Source organism: Pan paniscus, chromosome 8, assembly GCF_029289425.2.
Source record: "Pan paniscus chromosome 8, NHGRI_mPanPan1-v2.0_pri, whole genome shotgun sequence".
NCBI lineage: Eukaryota > Metazoa > Chordata > Mammalia > Primates > Hominidae > Pan > Pan paniscus.
Window position 1 is genome coordinate 146,720,147 of NC_073257.2, and position 19,645 is coordinate 146,739,791.

General features: G+C 35.1%; 1 protein-coding gene across 1 annotated transcript; it reads left to right on the forward strand.

Annotated features, from left to right (window-relative positions):
* Positions 1 to 1,139: 1,139 nt before the first annotated feature.
* LOC129393143 (polycomb protein SUZ12-like) lies at positions 1,140 to 10,557 on the forward strand (the record flags this gene model as incomplete). The annotated part of the gene is made up of 3 exons (XM_055092278.2): positions 1,140 to 6,224; positions 6,710 to 6,802; positions 10,355 to 10,557. A coding segment is annotated over one exon (2,427 nt), but the record flags the coding sequence as incomplete, so codon positions are not given.
* Between the last annotated feature and the right edge of the window lie 9,088 nt (positions 10,558 to 19,645).

Sequence of the window (19,645 nt, forward strand, 5' to 3'; positions counted from 1 at the left end):
GAAAGGATTAAGATATAGTATAAACATTCTTTACCAAGAAACCATTATTATCAATTATCCATCTGTTTATATACATATTCATGCCCACATCCATCCGATCACCTGCCTCTCTCTCAAATTTACAAGACTTACTGTGGGCCAGGATTTATGAATAAAATACAGTCCCTGCTCTCCAGAAACTCATAGACCTAGCAAGGGAGGCAAAGAGGCTAGTAATTGTAAATTATATTATGAAGTAGATAATATAAAAGATTTGAAAACACGTTGTGAGAGCACAGAGGAGTAATATCTACCCCAGACTGGAATAGAGAAGGAGACATCCTTGATGAATTGACGCATGAGATGCAATTTTGGAATGAGAAGTAATCAGCTAAATGAAAAACGTCAGGGATTGCTTTAGAGCAAAAAGATTTCGTGAGTGAGCCTCAACAGTCATGAAAGAACAAGGAGTGTCCCTGTAATTCATCAGGTTGTGAGGCGGAGAGGCCACATGAGAATGTGGGGAGATGGGCTGTATGCAGATTCCAGAGCTTTACCGACATCATGAGATGTTTTGAAGGCAGAAGTCTCAGGGATTTTAAGTGGTGAGTAGGCAAGATAAGACGAGGGAAATACTCCATTGCTAGGCTTTTTGACTGCTTCCCTTTTAATTTTTATGGTATCCCTTCTTGCTTGCTTCTATTCTTCTCTCCCGTTTCTTTCCTGTTGCTCCTGTCCCTTTTCTCTCCACCCTTAGTCTTCCTTTGCCTTTCATCTCTTTCCTTACTAATATGAATCAACTAAACAATGGATACATTGTAAAGACACCAGCAATAGACTGCTCAGCAATATGAGGTTTTATCTTGGTAATGAACTCCTTACTGACAATAGTTTCTGTTAAGTGACAGCTGTGATTTTTTTAAAAGAGAAAACAGTTGTTCTCATGTTTGTAAAACTGTATTTTGATTTTTAAATGCTTATTGGAATGGCATTGACATTACTACATTGAATTTGCAGGGTTGTGCATCTTGAACCTCTTATTTTATACTTAAGTCTATTTTTAAGTCAAAAGCAATGCAAGTTTGGTTTAGGTTATTCAATATTTTAATATTTAATACTTAAGTGATCAATCATTTATATTTATAAAAGTCTCATTATAAAATATTCGAGTGGAACTAAATTGTATAAAAGTAAAAAGTTGCTCCTTCCCTCCTCTCCTCCTCCCTTCCCTTCCCCTCTCCTCCCCTCTCTCCTCCTTCCCCCCTCGGTCCGCCGGAGCCTGCTGGGGCGAGCGGTTGGTATTGCAGGCGCTTGCTCTCCGGGGCCGCCCGACGGGTAGCTGGCGGGGGGAGGAGGCAGGAACCGCGAAGGCGCCTCAGAAGCACGGCGGTGGGGGAGGGGGCGGCTCGGGGCCCAGCGCGGGGTCCGGGGAAGGCGGCTTCGGGGGTTCGGCGGCGGTGGCGGCGGCGACGGCTTCGGGCGGCAAATCTGGCGGCGGGGGCTGTGGAGGGGGTGGCAGTTACTCGGCCTCCTCCTCCTCCTCCGCGGCGGCAGCGGCGGGGGCTGCGGTGTTACCGGTGAAGAAGCCGAAAATGGAGCACGTCCAGGCTGACCACGAGCTTTTCCTCCAGGCCTTTGAGAAGCCAACACAGATCTATAGATTTCTTCGAACTCGGAATCTCATAGCACCAATATTTTTGCACAGAACTCTTACTTACATGTCTCATCGAAACTCCAGAACAAACATCAAAAGGAAAACATTTAAAGTTGATGATATGTTATCAAAAGTAGAGAAAATGAAAGGAGAGCAAGAATCTCATAGCTTGTCAGCTCATTTGCAGCTTACGTTTACTGGTTTCTTCCACAAAAATGATAAGCCATCACAAAACTCAGAAAATGAACAAAATTCTGTTACCCTGGAAGTCCTGCTTGTGAAAGTTTGCCACAAAAAAAGAAAGGATGTAAGTTGTCCAATAAGGCAAGTTCCCACAGGTAAAAAGCAGGTGCCTTTGAATCCTGACCTCAATCAAACAAAACCCGGAAATTTCCCGTCCCTTGCAGTTCCCAGTAATGAATTTGAACCTAGTAACAGCCATATGGTGAAGTCTTACTCGTTGCTATTTAGAGTGACTCGTCCAGGAAGAAGAGAGTTTAATGGAATGATTAATGGAGAAACCAATGAAAATATTGATGTCAATGAAGAGCTTCCAGCCAGAAGAAAACGAAATCGTGAGGATGGGGAAAAGACATTTGTTGCACAAATGACAGTATTTGATAAAAACAGGCGCTTACAGCTTTTAGATGGGGAATATGAAGTAGCCATGCAGGAAATGGAAGAATGTCCAATAAGCAAGAAAAGAGCAACATGGGAGACTATTCTTGATGGGAAGAGGCTGCCTCCATTCGAAACATTTTCTCAGGGACCTACGTTGCAGTTCACTCTTCGTTGGACAGGAGAGACCAATGATAAATCTACGGCTCCTATTGCCAAACCTCTTGCCACTAGAAATTCAGAGAGTCTCCATCAGGAAAACAAGCCTGGTTCAGTTAAACCTACTCAAACTATTGCTGTTAAAGAATCATTGACTACAGATCTACAAACAAGAAAAGAAAAGGATACTCCAAATGAAAACCGACAAAAATTAAGAATATTTTATCAGTTTCTCTATAACAACAATACAAGGCAACAAACTGAAGCAAGAGATGACCTGCATTGCCCTTGGTGTACTCTGAACTGCCGCAAACTTTATAGTTTACTCAAGCATCTTAAACTCTGCCATAGCAGATTTATCTTCAACTATGTTTATCATCCAAAAGGTGCTAGGATAGATGTTTCTATCAATGAGTGTTATGATGGCTCCTATGCAGGAAATCCTCAGGATATTCATCGCCAACCTGGATTTGCTTTTAGTCGCAACGGACCAGTTAAGAGAACACCTATCACACATATTCTTGTGTGCAGGCCAAAACGAACAAAAGCAAGCATGTCTGAATTTCTTGAATCTGAAGATGGGGAAGTAGAACAGCAAAGAACATATAGTAGTGGCCACAATCGTCTGTATTTCCATAGTGATACCTGCTTACCTCTCCGTCCACAAGAAATGGAAGTAGATAGTGAAGATGAAAAGGATCCTGAATGGCTAAGAGAAAAAACCATTACACAATTTGAAGAGTTTTCTGATGTTAATGAAGGAGAGAAAGAAGTGATGAAACTCTGGAATCTCCATGTCATGAAGCATGGGTTTATTGCTGACAATCAAATGAATCATGCCTGTATGCTGTTTGTAGAAAATTATGGACAGAAAATAATTAAGAAGAATTTATGTCAAAACTTCATGCTTCATCTAGTCAGCATGCATGACTTTAATCTTATTAGCATAATGTCAATAGATAAAGCTGTTACCAAGCTCCGTGAAATGCAGCAAAAATTAGAAAAGGGGGAATCTGCTTCCCCTGCAAATGAAGAAATAACTGAAGAACAAAATGGGACAGCAAATGGATTTAGTGAAATTAACTCAAAAGAGAAAGCTTTGGAAACAGATAGTGTCTCAGGGGTTTCAAAACAGAGCAAAAAACAAAAACTCTGAAAAGCTCTAACCCCATGTTATGGACAAACACTGAAATTACATTTTAGGGAATTCATCCTCTAAGAATTATGTTTTTGTTTTTAATCATATGTTCCAAACAGGCACTGTTAGATGAAGTAAATGATTTCAACAAGGATATTTGTATCAGGGTTCTACTTCACTTCATTATGCAGCATTACATGTATATCACTTTTATTGATGTCATTAAAACATTCTGTACTTTAAGCATGAAAAGCAATATTTCAAAGTATTTTTAAACTCAACAAATGTCATCAAATATGTTGAATTGATCTAGAAATTATTTCATATATAAATTAGAATTTTTTTGCATTTATGACCTGCTGTTTTTCTACTTTGTAATTGTGAGACATTTTCTTGGGGAGGGAAAATTGGAATGGTTCCCTTTTTTAGAAATTGAAGTGGTCTTCATATATCAACTACAGAAAAGGAAAAAAATAGAAATTGAAGGATTTTTATGAAATTATATTGCATTACTATTTGCAGTCAAACTTTGATCCTTGTTTTTGAAATCATTTGTCAATTCGGAATGAAAAATTATAATGTAAGATATTTTTACATTACATAAGTTCATTTTACAATTAAAAAATTGCACTTCTTCATCTTATGCCTGTTTGAGAAGATATTAAATTTTCACATTGTTGACAGTGAAATGCTATGTTGGTTTATAAGATTACAGACCATTTGTTTTCATGTGGATAATTTTAGTGCATTGCTCACCCGGTATGTTTTTTTTTTTAACTTGAACATTTTGCTTGTTTTGTTTTTCTTTTTTAATTAGATAATCACATGGAAAATTAAGGTGTTCATATCTTTAAATTAGGATTGCAAACCAAGGGAAGAACGCATTTGAGATTTTAAGATGTCACTTATAAGGGGAGAAGTGTTCTTAAAAAGTCAACCAGAAAACTGTTATGCCTTTTATTTGTTTGCAAGGATGTCTTTGTAATGTGTTTCATGAATAGAATATCCAATACAGATAAGCTGACTTGAATCATTTTGAGCAATTTTGCCCTTTGTTATATGTGTTTCACGCACATATTTGCAGTTGGATTTTCTCCAACAGAAAGTGGATTCACTACTGGCACATTAACAAGCACCAATGGGTTTTTATTCCAACTCTGAGCACTGTGGTTGAGTAACATCACCTCAATTTTTTATTATCCTTAAAGATATTGCATTTTCATATTCTTTATTTATAAAGGATCAATGCTGCTGTAAATACAGGTATTTTTAATTTTAAAATTTCATTCCACCACCATCAGATGCAGTTCCCTATTTTGTTTAATGAAGGGATATATAAGCTTTCTAATGGTGTCTTCAGAAATTTATAAAATGTAAATACTGATTTGACTGGTCTTTAAGATGTGTTTAACTGTGAGGCTATTTAACGAATAGTGTGGATGTGATTTGTCATCCAGTATTAAGTTCTTAGTCATTGATTTTTGTGTTTAAAAAAAACAGGAAAGAGGGAAACTGCAGCTTTCATTACAGATTCCTTGATTGGTAAGCTCTCCAAATGATGAGTTCTAGTAAACTCTGATTTTTGCCTCTGGATAGTAGATCTCGAGCGTTTATCTCGGGCTTTAATTTGCTAAAGCTGTGCACATATGTAAAAAAAAAAAAAAAGGATTATTTTAGGGGAGATGTAGGTGTAGAATTATTGCTTATGTCATTTCTTAAGCAGTTATGCTCTTAATGCTTAAAAGAAGGCTAGCATTGTTTGCACAAAAAGTTGGTGATTCCCACCCCAAATAGTAATAAAATTACTTCTGTTGAGTAAACTTTTTATGTCATCGTAAAAGCTGAAAAAATCCCTTTGTTTCTATTTATAAAAAAAGTGCTTTTCTATATGTACCCTTGATAACAGATTTTGAAGAAATCCTGTAAGATGATAAAGCATTTGAATGGTACAGTAGATGTAAAAAAAATTCAGTTTAAAAGAACATTTGTTTTTACATTAAATGTTTATTTGAAATCAAATGATTTTGTACATAAAGTTCAATAAAAAAAAAAAGTAAAAAGTTTAAGCCGCCTTCCTCCCTCCTCTCGCCTCGTTCAATCTGTTACAAAGTTCAGCTAGAGATTTCCTTCTCCCTGTGGAGTTTTATCCCCTGCTCCTGTGGCCGTCCTCCCGACGGATCCCTGTGGTGCCAGGCAGGAATGGCCTGCTAGGGGACCCGTTGAGCTCCCAGGGCCTTTCTGCTGCTTCCTCTACCCCTGTGTTTCATTAGGCTCTCCAAATCCACCCAGCTCCAGGTAAAGTCAGAAACTTCTATTGCAAACAGAACTTCGGCTTCTCCAGTGCGGGTGTGTGTCCGGGAGAGGGGGGTCTGCCTTTTTCACTTCCACAGGTGGGGCCCTGACAGTATTTGCGGTGTCTTCCGGGTCCTGCAGGAGCAGTCTGCTTCCTTCATGGGGTCTGTGGGTCCTCTCAGGATGGCTGGTTTGTTCTCGCAGTCAATCTGGAGCTAAAACTCACAATGCGGGCATCCATCTGCAGGCTGCTCTGTCGGGAGCTGCGATCCAGTCCTGCCTCCGGTCCGCCATGATGATTTCTCTCCCCAGGTGATTGAAACAATACGGAAGTATAGACCACATGGAATTCTTCTCTGCAGGATTCACCGTTGGTAATATTTGGTGTGCATTCTTGGATAATTTTTTTATTCAAGCACACCCACAAAGTCTCGTTAATTTTATAATGCATTCTCTAGTTTGTCACTTAAATTGGAAATTTTTCTCGATCTGCATATGTAGAACCATTTAGTTGATTTTAATAGCTTCATAATTTTCCATTGTATACATGTCATATATTGTGATTAGTGTTCGCTATTGTTTGACGTGTCAAAACCATTTTATTTTATGTATATAAGTGTATGTATGTGTAAATATGTATGTTACATAAATATATTCTATATATATTTACTCCTGTGCTAGCATGTCTAGAAATAGATTCCTCCACTTTAACTTATATTAAACATTTTCAATTTGTAATTTCTTGAAAAGTATACAGTAATCACTTTTGTTTTAAAACCTTGAAAATACTGGAAATTTTTGTTCTTTCTCTTACTCATTTCTCTTTTTCTATTTCTCTGTCTCTCTTTTGCTGTTGAATGGCAAAACAGAAAACAATGAAGCTCCTAATGACTGACAAGCACCATTGAAAATGGAAACATGAATATATTTATTGGCCATTTGCACGTGCTGTTGCTCCTGTTGTGAGTTACCTGTGCATGCCTTCTCATTTTTTCAAATTCGACCTTCTCGTGGAATTAACCTATTGACTTTTTCTTAATCATAATATTCTGATTGATGACACTATCATACCTAACCTTCCCATTGAATTGTATCAAATGAAGACAGTTTTATTAATAAGGAATTTTAAATTTAGAAAATAAAGAAGAGGAAAACAGACAAAGAAATCACCCATTTTTCTACCACTTAGAAAAAAACCCTGTTTTTACTTTTTCTTCCCTTTTATTTTGGTCTTTAAAATATTTTTTGTTCATCTTATACTGTTGGGAACATACTGAATCAACTTTTTTTTTCATATTCCAGAATATGCATATAGTAACATATATAATATATATAAATATATATATATAAAAATCTATAACGTCAAAACCTTTGGATAGAGATTTGACTATAGTTCCCTTTCAAGTCACATCCATTGTCATTCACCTTAGTTACTGTCCCATTCTCATGCCCAATTGTGCTCCATTTTCATCAATTATTGGCTATAAAATTCTTCCTCCATTGCTGTTGTGGCAGGGCCTCCTGGCATCTCTGCTGTAGTGTTTTCTTTTGACCGCAATACTTGTTCCATGTCCATAACACTTAGGATTCCCAGTCCTGTTTGACCTGGCTGCCCTCAAATCCATTCTTGACTCCCACATGTTCATGGTGCTCCCGCCAGCTCCTGCTGCTCTCCTGCTGAAGTGGTGCATTGGGAGCCTAGGCTTGGTGTGGAGCGGCACAAGAACGAGCAAGGACATGAGAAAGTCAAGTGGTGTGGGCTTGAGGGAAAGTGTGTTGATGGCTGTACAACTGGGAATCCCGTGCTATTCAATTCGGGTTGAGAAATAATCATCAATAATGTTTGATGCTTAGAGATAAAGTGGTTTTGAAAATTATGTAAGGAAAAAATGTCAACGTATTAGATTGAAATCTATAAAATTGATATTTGATCATCTTTTGATCTACAGAGAGCATAATTTTATATGGTTCAAATCAATAAATACATGTAAGCCTGGAGATTTACAATTTATTGATAAACACTAAAGACAAAATTTCAAAATGAATTTCTTATATATTTTATCTTTTTCTTTCTATCCAAATATACTTTATTAACTTTTTTTATTTTTACATCTCAACTTTTATTTTAGATATAGTGGAGATTTGTTTTAGGGACGTGCAGGTTTGTTTCATGAGTATATTGCATCCAGGTTGTGAGCATAGTACCCAGTTGGTAGTTTTTCAACCCATGCCCCACTTCCTCTTCCCTCTAATAGTCCACAGTGTCTATTGTTCCCATGTCTGTGTCCATCTGTGCTCAATGTTTAGCTCTCACTTATAAATGAGACTGTGCAGTGTTGAGTTTTCTGTTCCTGCATTAGTTTGCTTAGGATTATGGCATGCTGCTCCATCCATGTTACTGCTAAGGACATTATTTCATTCTTTTTTATGGCTGTATAACACTCTGTGGTGTACATGTTCCCACACTGCCTTTATCCAGTCCACCATTGATAGGCACCTAGGTTGATTCCATGTCTTTGCTATTGTGAATAGCACAGTAATGAACATATGAATGCATATGTCTTTTTGGTGTAATGATCTATTTTCCTTTGAGTATATACTCAGCAATGGGATTGCAGGGTCGAATGGTAGCTCTGTTTCAAGTCCTTTGAGAAATCTCCAAACTGCTTTCCACAGTGGCTGAACTAATTTACATTCCCCCACCAAGAATGTGAGCATTCCCTTTTCTCTTCAGCCTCACCAACATCTGTTGTTTTTTGACTTTTTAGTAATAGCCATTCTGACTGATGTGAGATGGTATCTCACTGTGGTTTTGATTTGCATTTCTCTGATGATTAGAGATACTGAGCATTTTTTTTCACATGGTTGTTGGATGCTTGTATGAATTATTTTGAGAAGTATCTGTTCATATGCCCTTTGCCCATTTTTTAATGGGGTTATTTGTTTTTTGCTTGTTGATTTATTTAAGTTCCTTACAGATTCTGGCTATTAGACCTTTGTCAGATGCACAGTTTGTGAATATTTTCTCCCATCCTGTAGGTTGTCTGTTTATTCTAGTAATAATTTCCTTTTCTCTGCAGAAGTTTTTTATCAGTTAAACAAATTTGCTTATCAATTTTTGTTCTCTCACTTATCAATTTTTGTTTTTAAAAATTGTTTTGTTGTCTTACTTACGAATTTTTGTTTTCATTGCAATTGCTTTTGGGAACATAGCCAAAAGTTCTTACCAAGGCCAATGTTGAGAATATTTCCTAGATTTTCTCATAGAATTTTTAGAGCTTGAGGTTTTACATTTAAATCTTTAATAATCCCCCCAACTTAATTTTTGTATATGATGAAAGGAAAAGGTCTAGTTTCATTCTTCTGCATATGGCTAGCTAGTTATCCCACCACCGTTTATTGAATAGGAAGTGCATTACCCATTGCTTGTTTTTGTTGGCCTTGTTAAAGATCAGGTGTTTGTAATTGTGGCCCTTTATTTCTGAGTTTTCTATTTGGTTCCATTGGTCTATGTGTCTGTTTTTGTGCCAGTACTATGCTGTTTTGTTTACTATCGCCTTATAGTATAGGTGGAAGTTGAGTAATGTGATGTTTCTGGGTTTGTTCTTTTTGCTCAGAATTTCTTTGGCTATTTGTGCCCTTTTTTGATTTCATGTGAATTCCAGATTTTTTTTCTAATTCTGTGAAGAATGGCATTGGTAGTATGATAGGAATAGGATTGAATCTGTAAATTGCCTTGGGTAGTATGGCCATTTTAATGTATTGATTCTTCTAATCCATGAGCATGGAATGTTTTTCCATTTATTTATATTGTCTTGATTTCTTTAGCAGTGTTTTGTAGTTCTCCTTGTAGAGATCTTTCACCTCCCTAGTTAACTGTATTCTCAGGTATTTTATTTTCTTTATTAGAATAAAATTATAAATGGGGTTGTGTTTTTTATTTGACTTTTGGCCTAGACATTATTGGTGTATAGAAATGCTACTGGTTTTTGTACATTGCTTTTGTATCCTGAAGCCTTACTAAAATCATTTATAGTTCTGGAAGCCTTTTGGCAGTGTCTTTAGGATTTTGTAGGTATAGAATCATATCATTAAGTAAAGTGAGATAGTTTTACTCCTTCTTTTCCGACTTGGATGCCTTTTATTTCTTTCTCTTGTCAGATTGCTATGGCCAGGACTTAGCAACGGCTCTCCACGTATTAATTTTTGTTTCTCCACAAGAGATTGAATGCCTTCTCCAGTTAGAAGTACCATGTATATTTTAATTCTCTGTAATATAACAATGGTATAATAGGTAGCCTTGCAGCTATATTTTTAGCTCATCTATTATTACATGAAGTAATGTTGTTGAGATGGGAGTTTTAGTTATAAGTTAAGGAAAAATTTAACCATTTGATATCTACTTAGTGCCTTCTAGAGACATTGTATTAATTTGCACTATTCCTTTAAGTATTCGAGAATGTCTATTTCCTCACAGCCTCATCCATAGAAAATCATCTTTTTTTTTTTCTCAGATGGAGTCTTGCTCTGCTGCCCAGGCTGAAGTGCAGTGGCACAATCTTGGCTCACTGCAACCTCTGCCTCCAGGGTTCAAGCAGTTCTCCTGCCTCAGCCTCCCGAGTAGCTGGGACTGCAGGTGCGTGCCACCGTGCCCAGCTAATTTGAAATTGTTAAGCACAAAATAGCTCTCCATACTATCTTATCTACACATCTTGGATTACTAGTGTCTTACTTTTAGTATGATTATTGACTGTTCAGATTTCTCCTTTTGTCAATAATCTTTTTACTAACTTTAAACCGATTTGCCATATTTTTTTCTTTATCTATTTGGAAGAACTAATTATCAATCACATATCTAATCTTTTACAACAATTTTCAACAATTTATGCTTATATTTTTATAGTGCTTATATCCTCATATAAAACATTTATATGTATATCTGGATATACTATCTTTATATTTACCTGGATATCTAATGTATTTCTATTTTAATATTTTGGATACTATCGATTATTTCCTCCATTATATTTATGAATCTAGGTATATGCTTACAATGAATTTTTCAACCTAATAGTTCTCCGAGTATTCAGATACTTCCTTTGACTTGTTCCTATTTCTGTCATTTAAATATCAGTTTGAAACTTATCTGAGTTTGTGTTCAGAGACAAAGATTTATTTTTTCTCAGTTTTATTTGTTTTGCTAACACCATTGGTTAATAATTCATCCTGCTCACCTGATGTGATATGGTTCTTCAGTAGTTCCTGATAAACTACTTTAAGCTCTCTCTAGCCCTTTCATTCCATTCTTTACATTGTGACCATTTGAAAGCAGAAATATAACCAAGCTACCACTTAAAAATTTTCAGTGATTTTCTATTGCTATTAGGGTAAAAAACTAAATTATTATAATGGAAACAAGATTTTAAGACTCGCCTATCACTCTATGCTAATCTCAGTTGTTCAGCCTCTTGCCGCACTGGCTTTCCTGTCTTAGGGTCTTTGCACAGGGCATTTCCAAAGTCTGGACTGCTCTTCTCACTTTTCAGTAATAATTTCCTGTAGCGGAGTCTGCGCAGGCACTACTGGGATGCATCACATTGTTCTCATAGCGCTCTGTGGTTTTTCTTAAGGTCAATTATCAGAGTATGTCTATAGTTAGGGCTATGTAACATTTTGCTCCATCTGAAGTCAGAATCAGTGTCTGACCTCAGAACTTGACATCTTTCCTGGAATATAGCAGTTGCATATTAGAAACGTTAGTTGAGTGGGTAAATGAGTGCATGAATTTTTCAACACCTTGTGATTATGAGATTTCTTTTACTTTAATATTGAATTTAAAACAGCTTAAAATTTTACAAACATTTATTTCTGATAAACTCCTTTTTGTTATTATTTTGTTTTTGATCTTTTAGGTAGTAAAAGACAAAGTCAATGAATGAAGCAAATTACACTGAGGTATCTCAGTTTGTGTTGCTGGGACTTTCTACATCTACACCAATACAGCATTTCTTCCTTGCTGTCTCTACAGTGTTTTACATAACAATTGTTCTAGGGAATCTCTTTGTTGTGTTTATAGTAAGCTTTGACCCTCATTTACATTCCCCCATGTATTTCCTTTTAGCCAACCTTTCATTTATGGATTTGTGCTTTTCTACCTTAACAGTTCCTAAGATGATTTCTGACCTGTACTCTGGTCATAATACCATATCATTCCAGGGGTGTGTCATCCAGATATTTGTCCTTCATGTCCTGGGTGGATCTGAGATGGTGCTGCTCATAGGGATGGCCTTTGACAGATATGTGGCCATATGTAAGCCCCTCCACTACCTGACCATCATGAACTCATGGATGTGCATTCTGCTTCTGTCTGGCGCTTGGGCTATTGGTCTCATTCACTCAGTGGCCCAGTTGGCTTTTGTTGTCCATTTGCCTTTTTGTGGTCCTAATGAGATAGATAGCTTTTATTGTGATCTTCCTTGGTTTATCAAACTTGCCTGCATAGACAGCTACAGAATGGAGTTCTTGGTTACTGCCAATAGTGGGTTCATTTCCACAGGCTCTTTCCTTTTATTGATTATCTCCTATATCTTCATCTTGGTCACTGTATGGAAACGCTCTTCGGGTGGTTTGTCCAAAGCCCTCTCTACTCTTTCAGCTCACATCACTGTGGTGGCTTTGTTCTTTGGACCATGCATCTTTGTTTATATGTGGCCATTTCCCTCAGTGTCAGTGGATAAATTTCTTGCCATTTTGGATTTTATGATTACACCCATCCTGAATCCTGCCATTTACACATTGAGAAACAATGACATAAAGATGGCAATGAAGAGACTGAGTAGTCAACTCCTGAGTCTGAGGAAGATCTCCTGAACAACTTATAAGGGCACAAGTGATGCCTTCAATAAGCACCACTGTAAACACAATTTTTTTAAAAGTTATGCTATCTTGAGACAATTTATTGTCCTTAATCATGAGCTCAAACACCTTGGAAAGTATATTCCAGTTTAGTAACCAATAATGTGAATACATATTTAATTCCTTACCTATGGGCTATTTTGCATAGTTTCATAACTTTAAAATATAGAAAACATACTCTTGTGTGGCTCGCATTTTAACTAGTCCATAGAACATTCTGAGAAGTTTATGAACTTTATTCCACAGTGCCACATTTACAGATTTACTGGTATATACTGATATTTTCTTCTGTTACTAGGCTGGGAAATGTTCTCATCAGAGAGAATGACTGGTTCCCATCACAGTTATTATTTGGCAAGCAGAGCAGTTTCACATTCTATGTTGATTCAGGTTTGCTGATTTTTCATTTTCTTCCTTTGTACTATTACCTATATTAATAAATGTACTCAGTTCCATACATTTTGTAAGAAATTTAATTTGTTTCATAGAATATTGTGAAATACTCACATACACATAAAATAGTCAAGTGGACAAAGTTAGTTAAGTGGTCAGTAGTGCTTTGAATGCCTTTTTGGGGTCTGGTCACTAAGAGGTCAAAGATGGTTTTCTTTTTCTCAACCTTGAGTTTAACCATGCCCTTTAAAAGTGTGCTGGTGGTAAAAAGTTATGAATTTAGAACAAGTATTCAGTCAAAGAAAGTAGAACTAGGCTAGGATTGAAAAATGCTAAAGAGAGGGACCTCGGATATAATCTTGCTCAGCAGCGGATCCAATGCAAGAATGAACACCACTGTATCTTCAACCATTAAGCAACCTGTTCTTTTAAACTTCCAGGTAGGAGAAACTGACCAGTACCTACAGCAACACAACACCTTTTGTAAACTACCTATTCAAATTGAAGTTGTATTCTTATAGTGAGATGGAATTTGCTTCCCTATAGCTTTCATATTGCGTTTCTCATTTTATAATCTGGAATTGTGCATGATAAAATATTTTTATGATGCCTCCTCCTTTCATGTTGGAAAATAAAGATTGTTCTATTGTGTCTTCCAGTTTTAGTTCAATATTTCCAGTTAATATTTCCAGTTAAATATTTCTTCTGAGATTAAACATATTGAATCTTAAATCTTTTTAGACAAGATCCCCATCTTGAAATATTCACCATAGAATTTTTAAAAATTACTATGAGGCAACCTGAAATATCAGCTCAATTTTCTAATTCCTAATAAATTCTCTAGCAACTATTTCATATATCATTAAACATTTTTGGAAGTTGCAAGAATGGTGAATATAGATTACAGAGATAGCTTAGTCATGTGGCTTCATATATCAGATGGACTAGGTCAAATTAAGTAACTAGAAGCAAATTTGTAGAAAATTTTTGAAGGAACTATAGAATATATTATAATTTGTTCATATATTTGCATTTTGTATGTATCTTTACATATCAGATGTGCATTAAGAAGCAGATTGATGGCAGTCTTCTGCACATTAAGTGTTAACAGTAGTTGGGAATTTTGCTTTGGAACTTGGTTCTCTCCTGTTAAAAGGTTAAGATTCTGAAATAGCCAAGAGCATATGGGAGCACTTAACAATCAAATTAAAAGTGGCCATAACTGTTGTAATGGACTGTGTTATGAGCTGAACTGTATCTTCCCCAAATTCATATGTTGAAGTGCCAACCCCTAGTACTTCAAAAAGTAACCCTATTTGGAGATAAGCCCTTTATTTTGAAGTGGAGATTAGATTAAAACAAAACTATGAGGGGTGGGGCCCTAACCCAATATGACTGGTGTCCTTATTAGAAAAGAAAGAGACATCACCAATGTGTTATTTTTTAAGTGACACTCAAGTTGAAAAACAAGTTATAAAATTGTATACCAAAAATATAAAACTAATTTTTTTAAATTCAAAAGAACAGGTAGAGACAATATTATGAAAGACATGTTAATAACACAAAACTAAACCAAGTAAAACTGAAAAGAATAGGACTGACCATTAAAAGGTGTTGACAAGTGATGTCTAATCTAAGGTCAAGTGGGCAACACAATAAGGAAAAGTAAAAATACTCAGTTAACAAAATCAAACCATAGTAAATATTTTGAGTATATGTATATATATTTTTCTAACTCCCTAATGGAGAATATATCTCTTTAAGTGTACACATAACTGAAAATACCATACTTTTCTTCACAAGTAAAATAAAATGTTCTGACTTCAATGCAATGAAAGTAGATATTAATTGATCAAAAATATTTATGACCTCTTGGGGATAAAAAAATTATATTAAACAACTTATTGGAGTATTAACTAAAATTAGAATGCTAATAAAAATGCAGGAGGATTCAGAGTAAAATTTAGAGTAATCTTGTATTTTACTCCAATAGTATTATTTTATTATCGATATTGGTCCTGACATTTTGGAATACTTTTGTATATATTGTAGTATTAAAAAATGGATATTAATGATATTAGGATCAAAGATTTTTCATGGAAGAGAAACTAGATACAAATATAAAAGAAATAAAGCAAAAATCTATAGTATTAAATGTTTATTGACAAATTAATGTTTTAATAAATTTATAGTTATTTGTAACTAATTTAATTATTAAGTTTTGATTGGATTGATATTTACAAATTTGACTTAATCTAAAAGCTTTCATTTATAATGTATAGCACTAAAAAGTAACCACACGTAAAAGAAAGTTGAAAACCAGTAGAAAAACCAGACCCAAAAAATAGACATACAGGAACTCCAGAGATATGGACTTAACAAATAAAATCAGTATGGTCAATTAAGTAAACTATAGGTTGGAAAATTTTGGCAGGGAGTTGGAAATTCCAAAAATGAATTTAATGTAAATTCTGACACTAAAATTGCCAATAATAAAGAGTAAGAACTCAGTGAATGAACTTAAGAACAGATTAGATATAATTGAAAAAGTTAATGACCAGAGGAGGGTCGAGAAAACATTTTGTTGATTGATACCTTCATTAGTTTTGAAAATTTCTCACCTATTACATCTTCGAATATCACTTTCTGTTTATTTGCTCCTTCCTTGTAGGATTCCAATTACACTTACATTAGCCCATTTTAACATGTCCTATATGCTCTATGTTTTATCTTTTCATGTATTTTACATTCTTTTTAAAATGTTCATTCCTCAGTCTAGATATTTTTAGTTAAATAAAATGAGAAAAAAATCTGTCACTTGAGGACTTGCAAAAGTATTAAGAAGGTTTTTCATTGTACAAAATAATCTTATCCCAGATGGAATTTCAAAGGTATAAGGAGAAATAAAAAAACTGTAAAAGTTCTTATGTTGGGAAATCTAATGGTCTATAAAATACTTTTCGTATGTAAACTATGTGTAGAATTTTTAAAAATGACAATAGCACAAAAAGTAAGCGAAGCTGACGAGTTCTAAGGTAATTGAATTGTCTGTGAATTGATAACACATAGTAACTTAAAATTGGTTCTAATAAGCTAAGGGTGGGTGTTGTAATCTCTATGGTAAGAACTAAATGGAGGTAAAAATATATATTTCAGTAGCTCTTAGGAAAAAATAGAATAATAACAATCACAAACAGTAAGAAAGAAGAGAAATCAACATAAGCAAGTGTGACAAGTAGAAAATACACAAATAATTGGTGAAATCTCATGTATGTCAGTAATTATATTTCTGTAAATAAACTAAATACTATAATTAAAAGACATAGAGCCAGACTGAATAAAAAGAAATAAATTTGAACTATATTATGTTTTCAGGAGACTCAACTGAAGTTTAAGTTTACAAAAAAGTTGAAATTAAAAGGATAGAGATACAACATACACATAAAAACCAAAAGAACGCTTACTTAGGTAATGTACACTTATATTAGGTAATGTATACTTTTAAGGCAATATAGAGATGGAAGAAAACATTTTACAATAATTAAAGTGTCAACATAGCAGAAAGACTTAACACTTTAACTTTATATGTCCTTAATTACATACCTTCAATATACGTAAGCTGAAAAAGTTTCACAACTCCAGGAACTCCAACAGGTTCTCATTGTAAATATTTGAAACATTCTCCTGGTTCTACTGGGAACGGGCCTGAGGAAGAAGAGTGATCTTTGTAAAATATACCCAGAGCTGTTTCCATAACAAAGGACAACAGAGAGAACTTTATCACAGCTCAATTTAAAAACTTTTTCCAGCTGGGGAAGAAAATTCTTCCTACTCCAACCCTCTCCAGGCTTCCTTTCCTAACTAAGAGAAAACAAACAAAACAACAATGACAACAAAACTCAGCAGGGTTCGGGGCTTCGAGAAAATAGAGTGAGAATGCTACAGCCATGGAAGGAAGTAGGAGGCAGGAGAGTTAACAAGCTAAACCACTGAAGAAACGCTGTAATAATCCCGGCCCTAAAACACAGACACTTTGAAAGATGGAGATTTAATCAGAAGATTGTAAAACACTACCCTCTCCAACAATCTACCGACATACCGACAGAACTTCTGTATAGTAACAGCCTACAATTGAGAGCTACGTGACAACAGACTTTCTCCGAAGAGAGACACGTAGGGAAGCCCAAAATCAAGAGAAGAAAATAAAACAAAGACACTAGAGAAATTCAGCCTCTACTTGGCCAAGGAAAGAAGCCATGAGCTTGAAGATCCCCAAACTGAAATGCAAAGAGAAAAAATAGACTAAAAAAGAAAGCAGAAGAAAATAGTAAAAAAAAAAAAAAAAAAAAAAAAAAAATTGTGAGAAAATGAAAAGAGATGTAAGTGGGAAGGAGAAGAGAAAGAAGAAAAACAGAACTGACCAGGAGAAATTTTTGAAGTAATAATGACGGACAACTGTCTAAAAATGAAGAATGAAACCACTGATCCAGGGATGCCAGAGAACAGCAAGAATGAAAAATACAACAAAAACCCAACACACGTAGACATAGAATATTAAAACTGCAAAAATCCACAGTCAGAACAAAATACTGAAAAAATTAGGGCAGAGGGTACATTTTACAAATACAGGGGAACAGGGTAAGTATTATAGTGGGCTTCTTGTTAGAAAAGAAAGCAATAAAAGAATAGAGTGAAATATTTAATGGATTGAAACAGAAACCCTTTATTAACCTACAATTCTACATCCAGTGAAATTATCCTTCAAAAGGGAAGGAGAAATAAATTTCACAGACAAACAATAACTGGGGAATCAATTGTCAGCAAAGCTACCCTGAAATAAATATTAAAAGAAGTTATTCAGGAAGCAGGCTAGAAACTTGGATCTACATAAAGAGAGGGAGACCATTGGAAAAGGAAAAAATGAAAGTAGAATAAAATAATTTTTCCTTTCTTAATTGGTTTACAAGATGTTTAAAGCAATGGCAGCATTAATATATAAGGTTGTTATAACATATGGATAAGTGAATGAATGATAACTATGTTACAAGTGACAAGAGGGAGAAATTGGGAATACTCTATTATAAGGTACTTGTACTACATGTGAAACAGTATAGTGTTATCTGAAAATGAACATTAGTTAAAAATGTGTATTGTTAACTATAAGGCAATCACTGAAATATTTTAAAAAGTATAATTGATAGGAAAGAGAGGAGATATAATGGAATCAGTAATACAAAGAAACTAACACAGGAACAGAAAACCAAATACTGCATGTTCTCACTTATACGTGGGAGCTAAATGATAAGAACTTACGAAAACAAAGAAACAAACAACAGACACTGGGGTCTATTTATTTGAGGGGGGAGGGTGGGAGGAGGGAGAGGAGCAGAAAAGATAACTATAGGGGTTCTGAGCTTAATACCTGGGTGATGTAATAATATGTACAACAAACCCCCATGACACATGTTTGTTTATGTAACAAACCTTCACATGTACCCCCAAGCCTAAAATAAAAAGAAATAAAAATAAGAAAGAGAAAACAATCCACAGAGAAAATATTTGCAAAAGACCCACTGATAAAGGACTGTTATCAAATATATACAAGTAACTCATAAAACTCAGCAATAAGAAAACAAATGACCAAATTAAAAATCAACAGAAGACTTTGATACCCACCAGGGAAAATATACAGATAGCAAATAAGCACATGAAAAGATGCTCCATGCATGTCATCAGGGAAATGCAAATTAATACCACAGAGATACCACTACACATCTATTTGAGTGATCAAAGTCCTGAACACTGAAAATATAAAATGCTAACAAGGATGTGAAACAACAGGAACTTTCATTCATTGCTGGTTGGAATTGGTGCAACCACTTTGGAAGACAGTTTGGCAGTTCCTTACCAAAACTTAACATACTCTTACCATATAATCCAGCAATCATGCTCCTTGGTATCTACCCAAGGGAGTTGAAAACTTCTGTCCACACAAAAATCTGTGCATAGATGTTTATAGCAGCTTTGTTCATAATTGCCAAAACTTGGAAGCAACTAAGATGTCATTCAGTAGGTGAATGGATAAATAAGCTGTGGTACAGCCAGACAATGGGATATTATTTAGCACTAAGAACAAATGAGCTATTAAGCCATAAAAAGACATGGTGGAACCTTAAATGCATATTACTAAGTGAAAGAAGCCAGTATGAAAAGGCTATATACTGTATGATTCTAACTATATGATATTCTGGGAAAGGCAAAACTATGAAGAGAGTAAAAAGATAGTAAAGAAGGAATAATAGGTGGGAGCACAGAGGATTTTTAGGGCAGTGAAAATACTCTGTATGATACTACTGTATAAGTATATATATAGAATAATACTGTAATTATACATTTGTCCAAACTGCTGAAATACACAATATCAAAAGTGAACCCCTAATATAAACTATGGACTTCGGATGATAATGATGTGTCAATGCAGGTTTATCAGTTGTAAC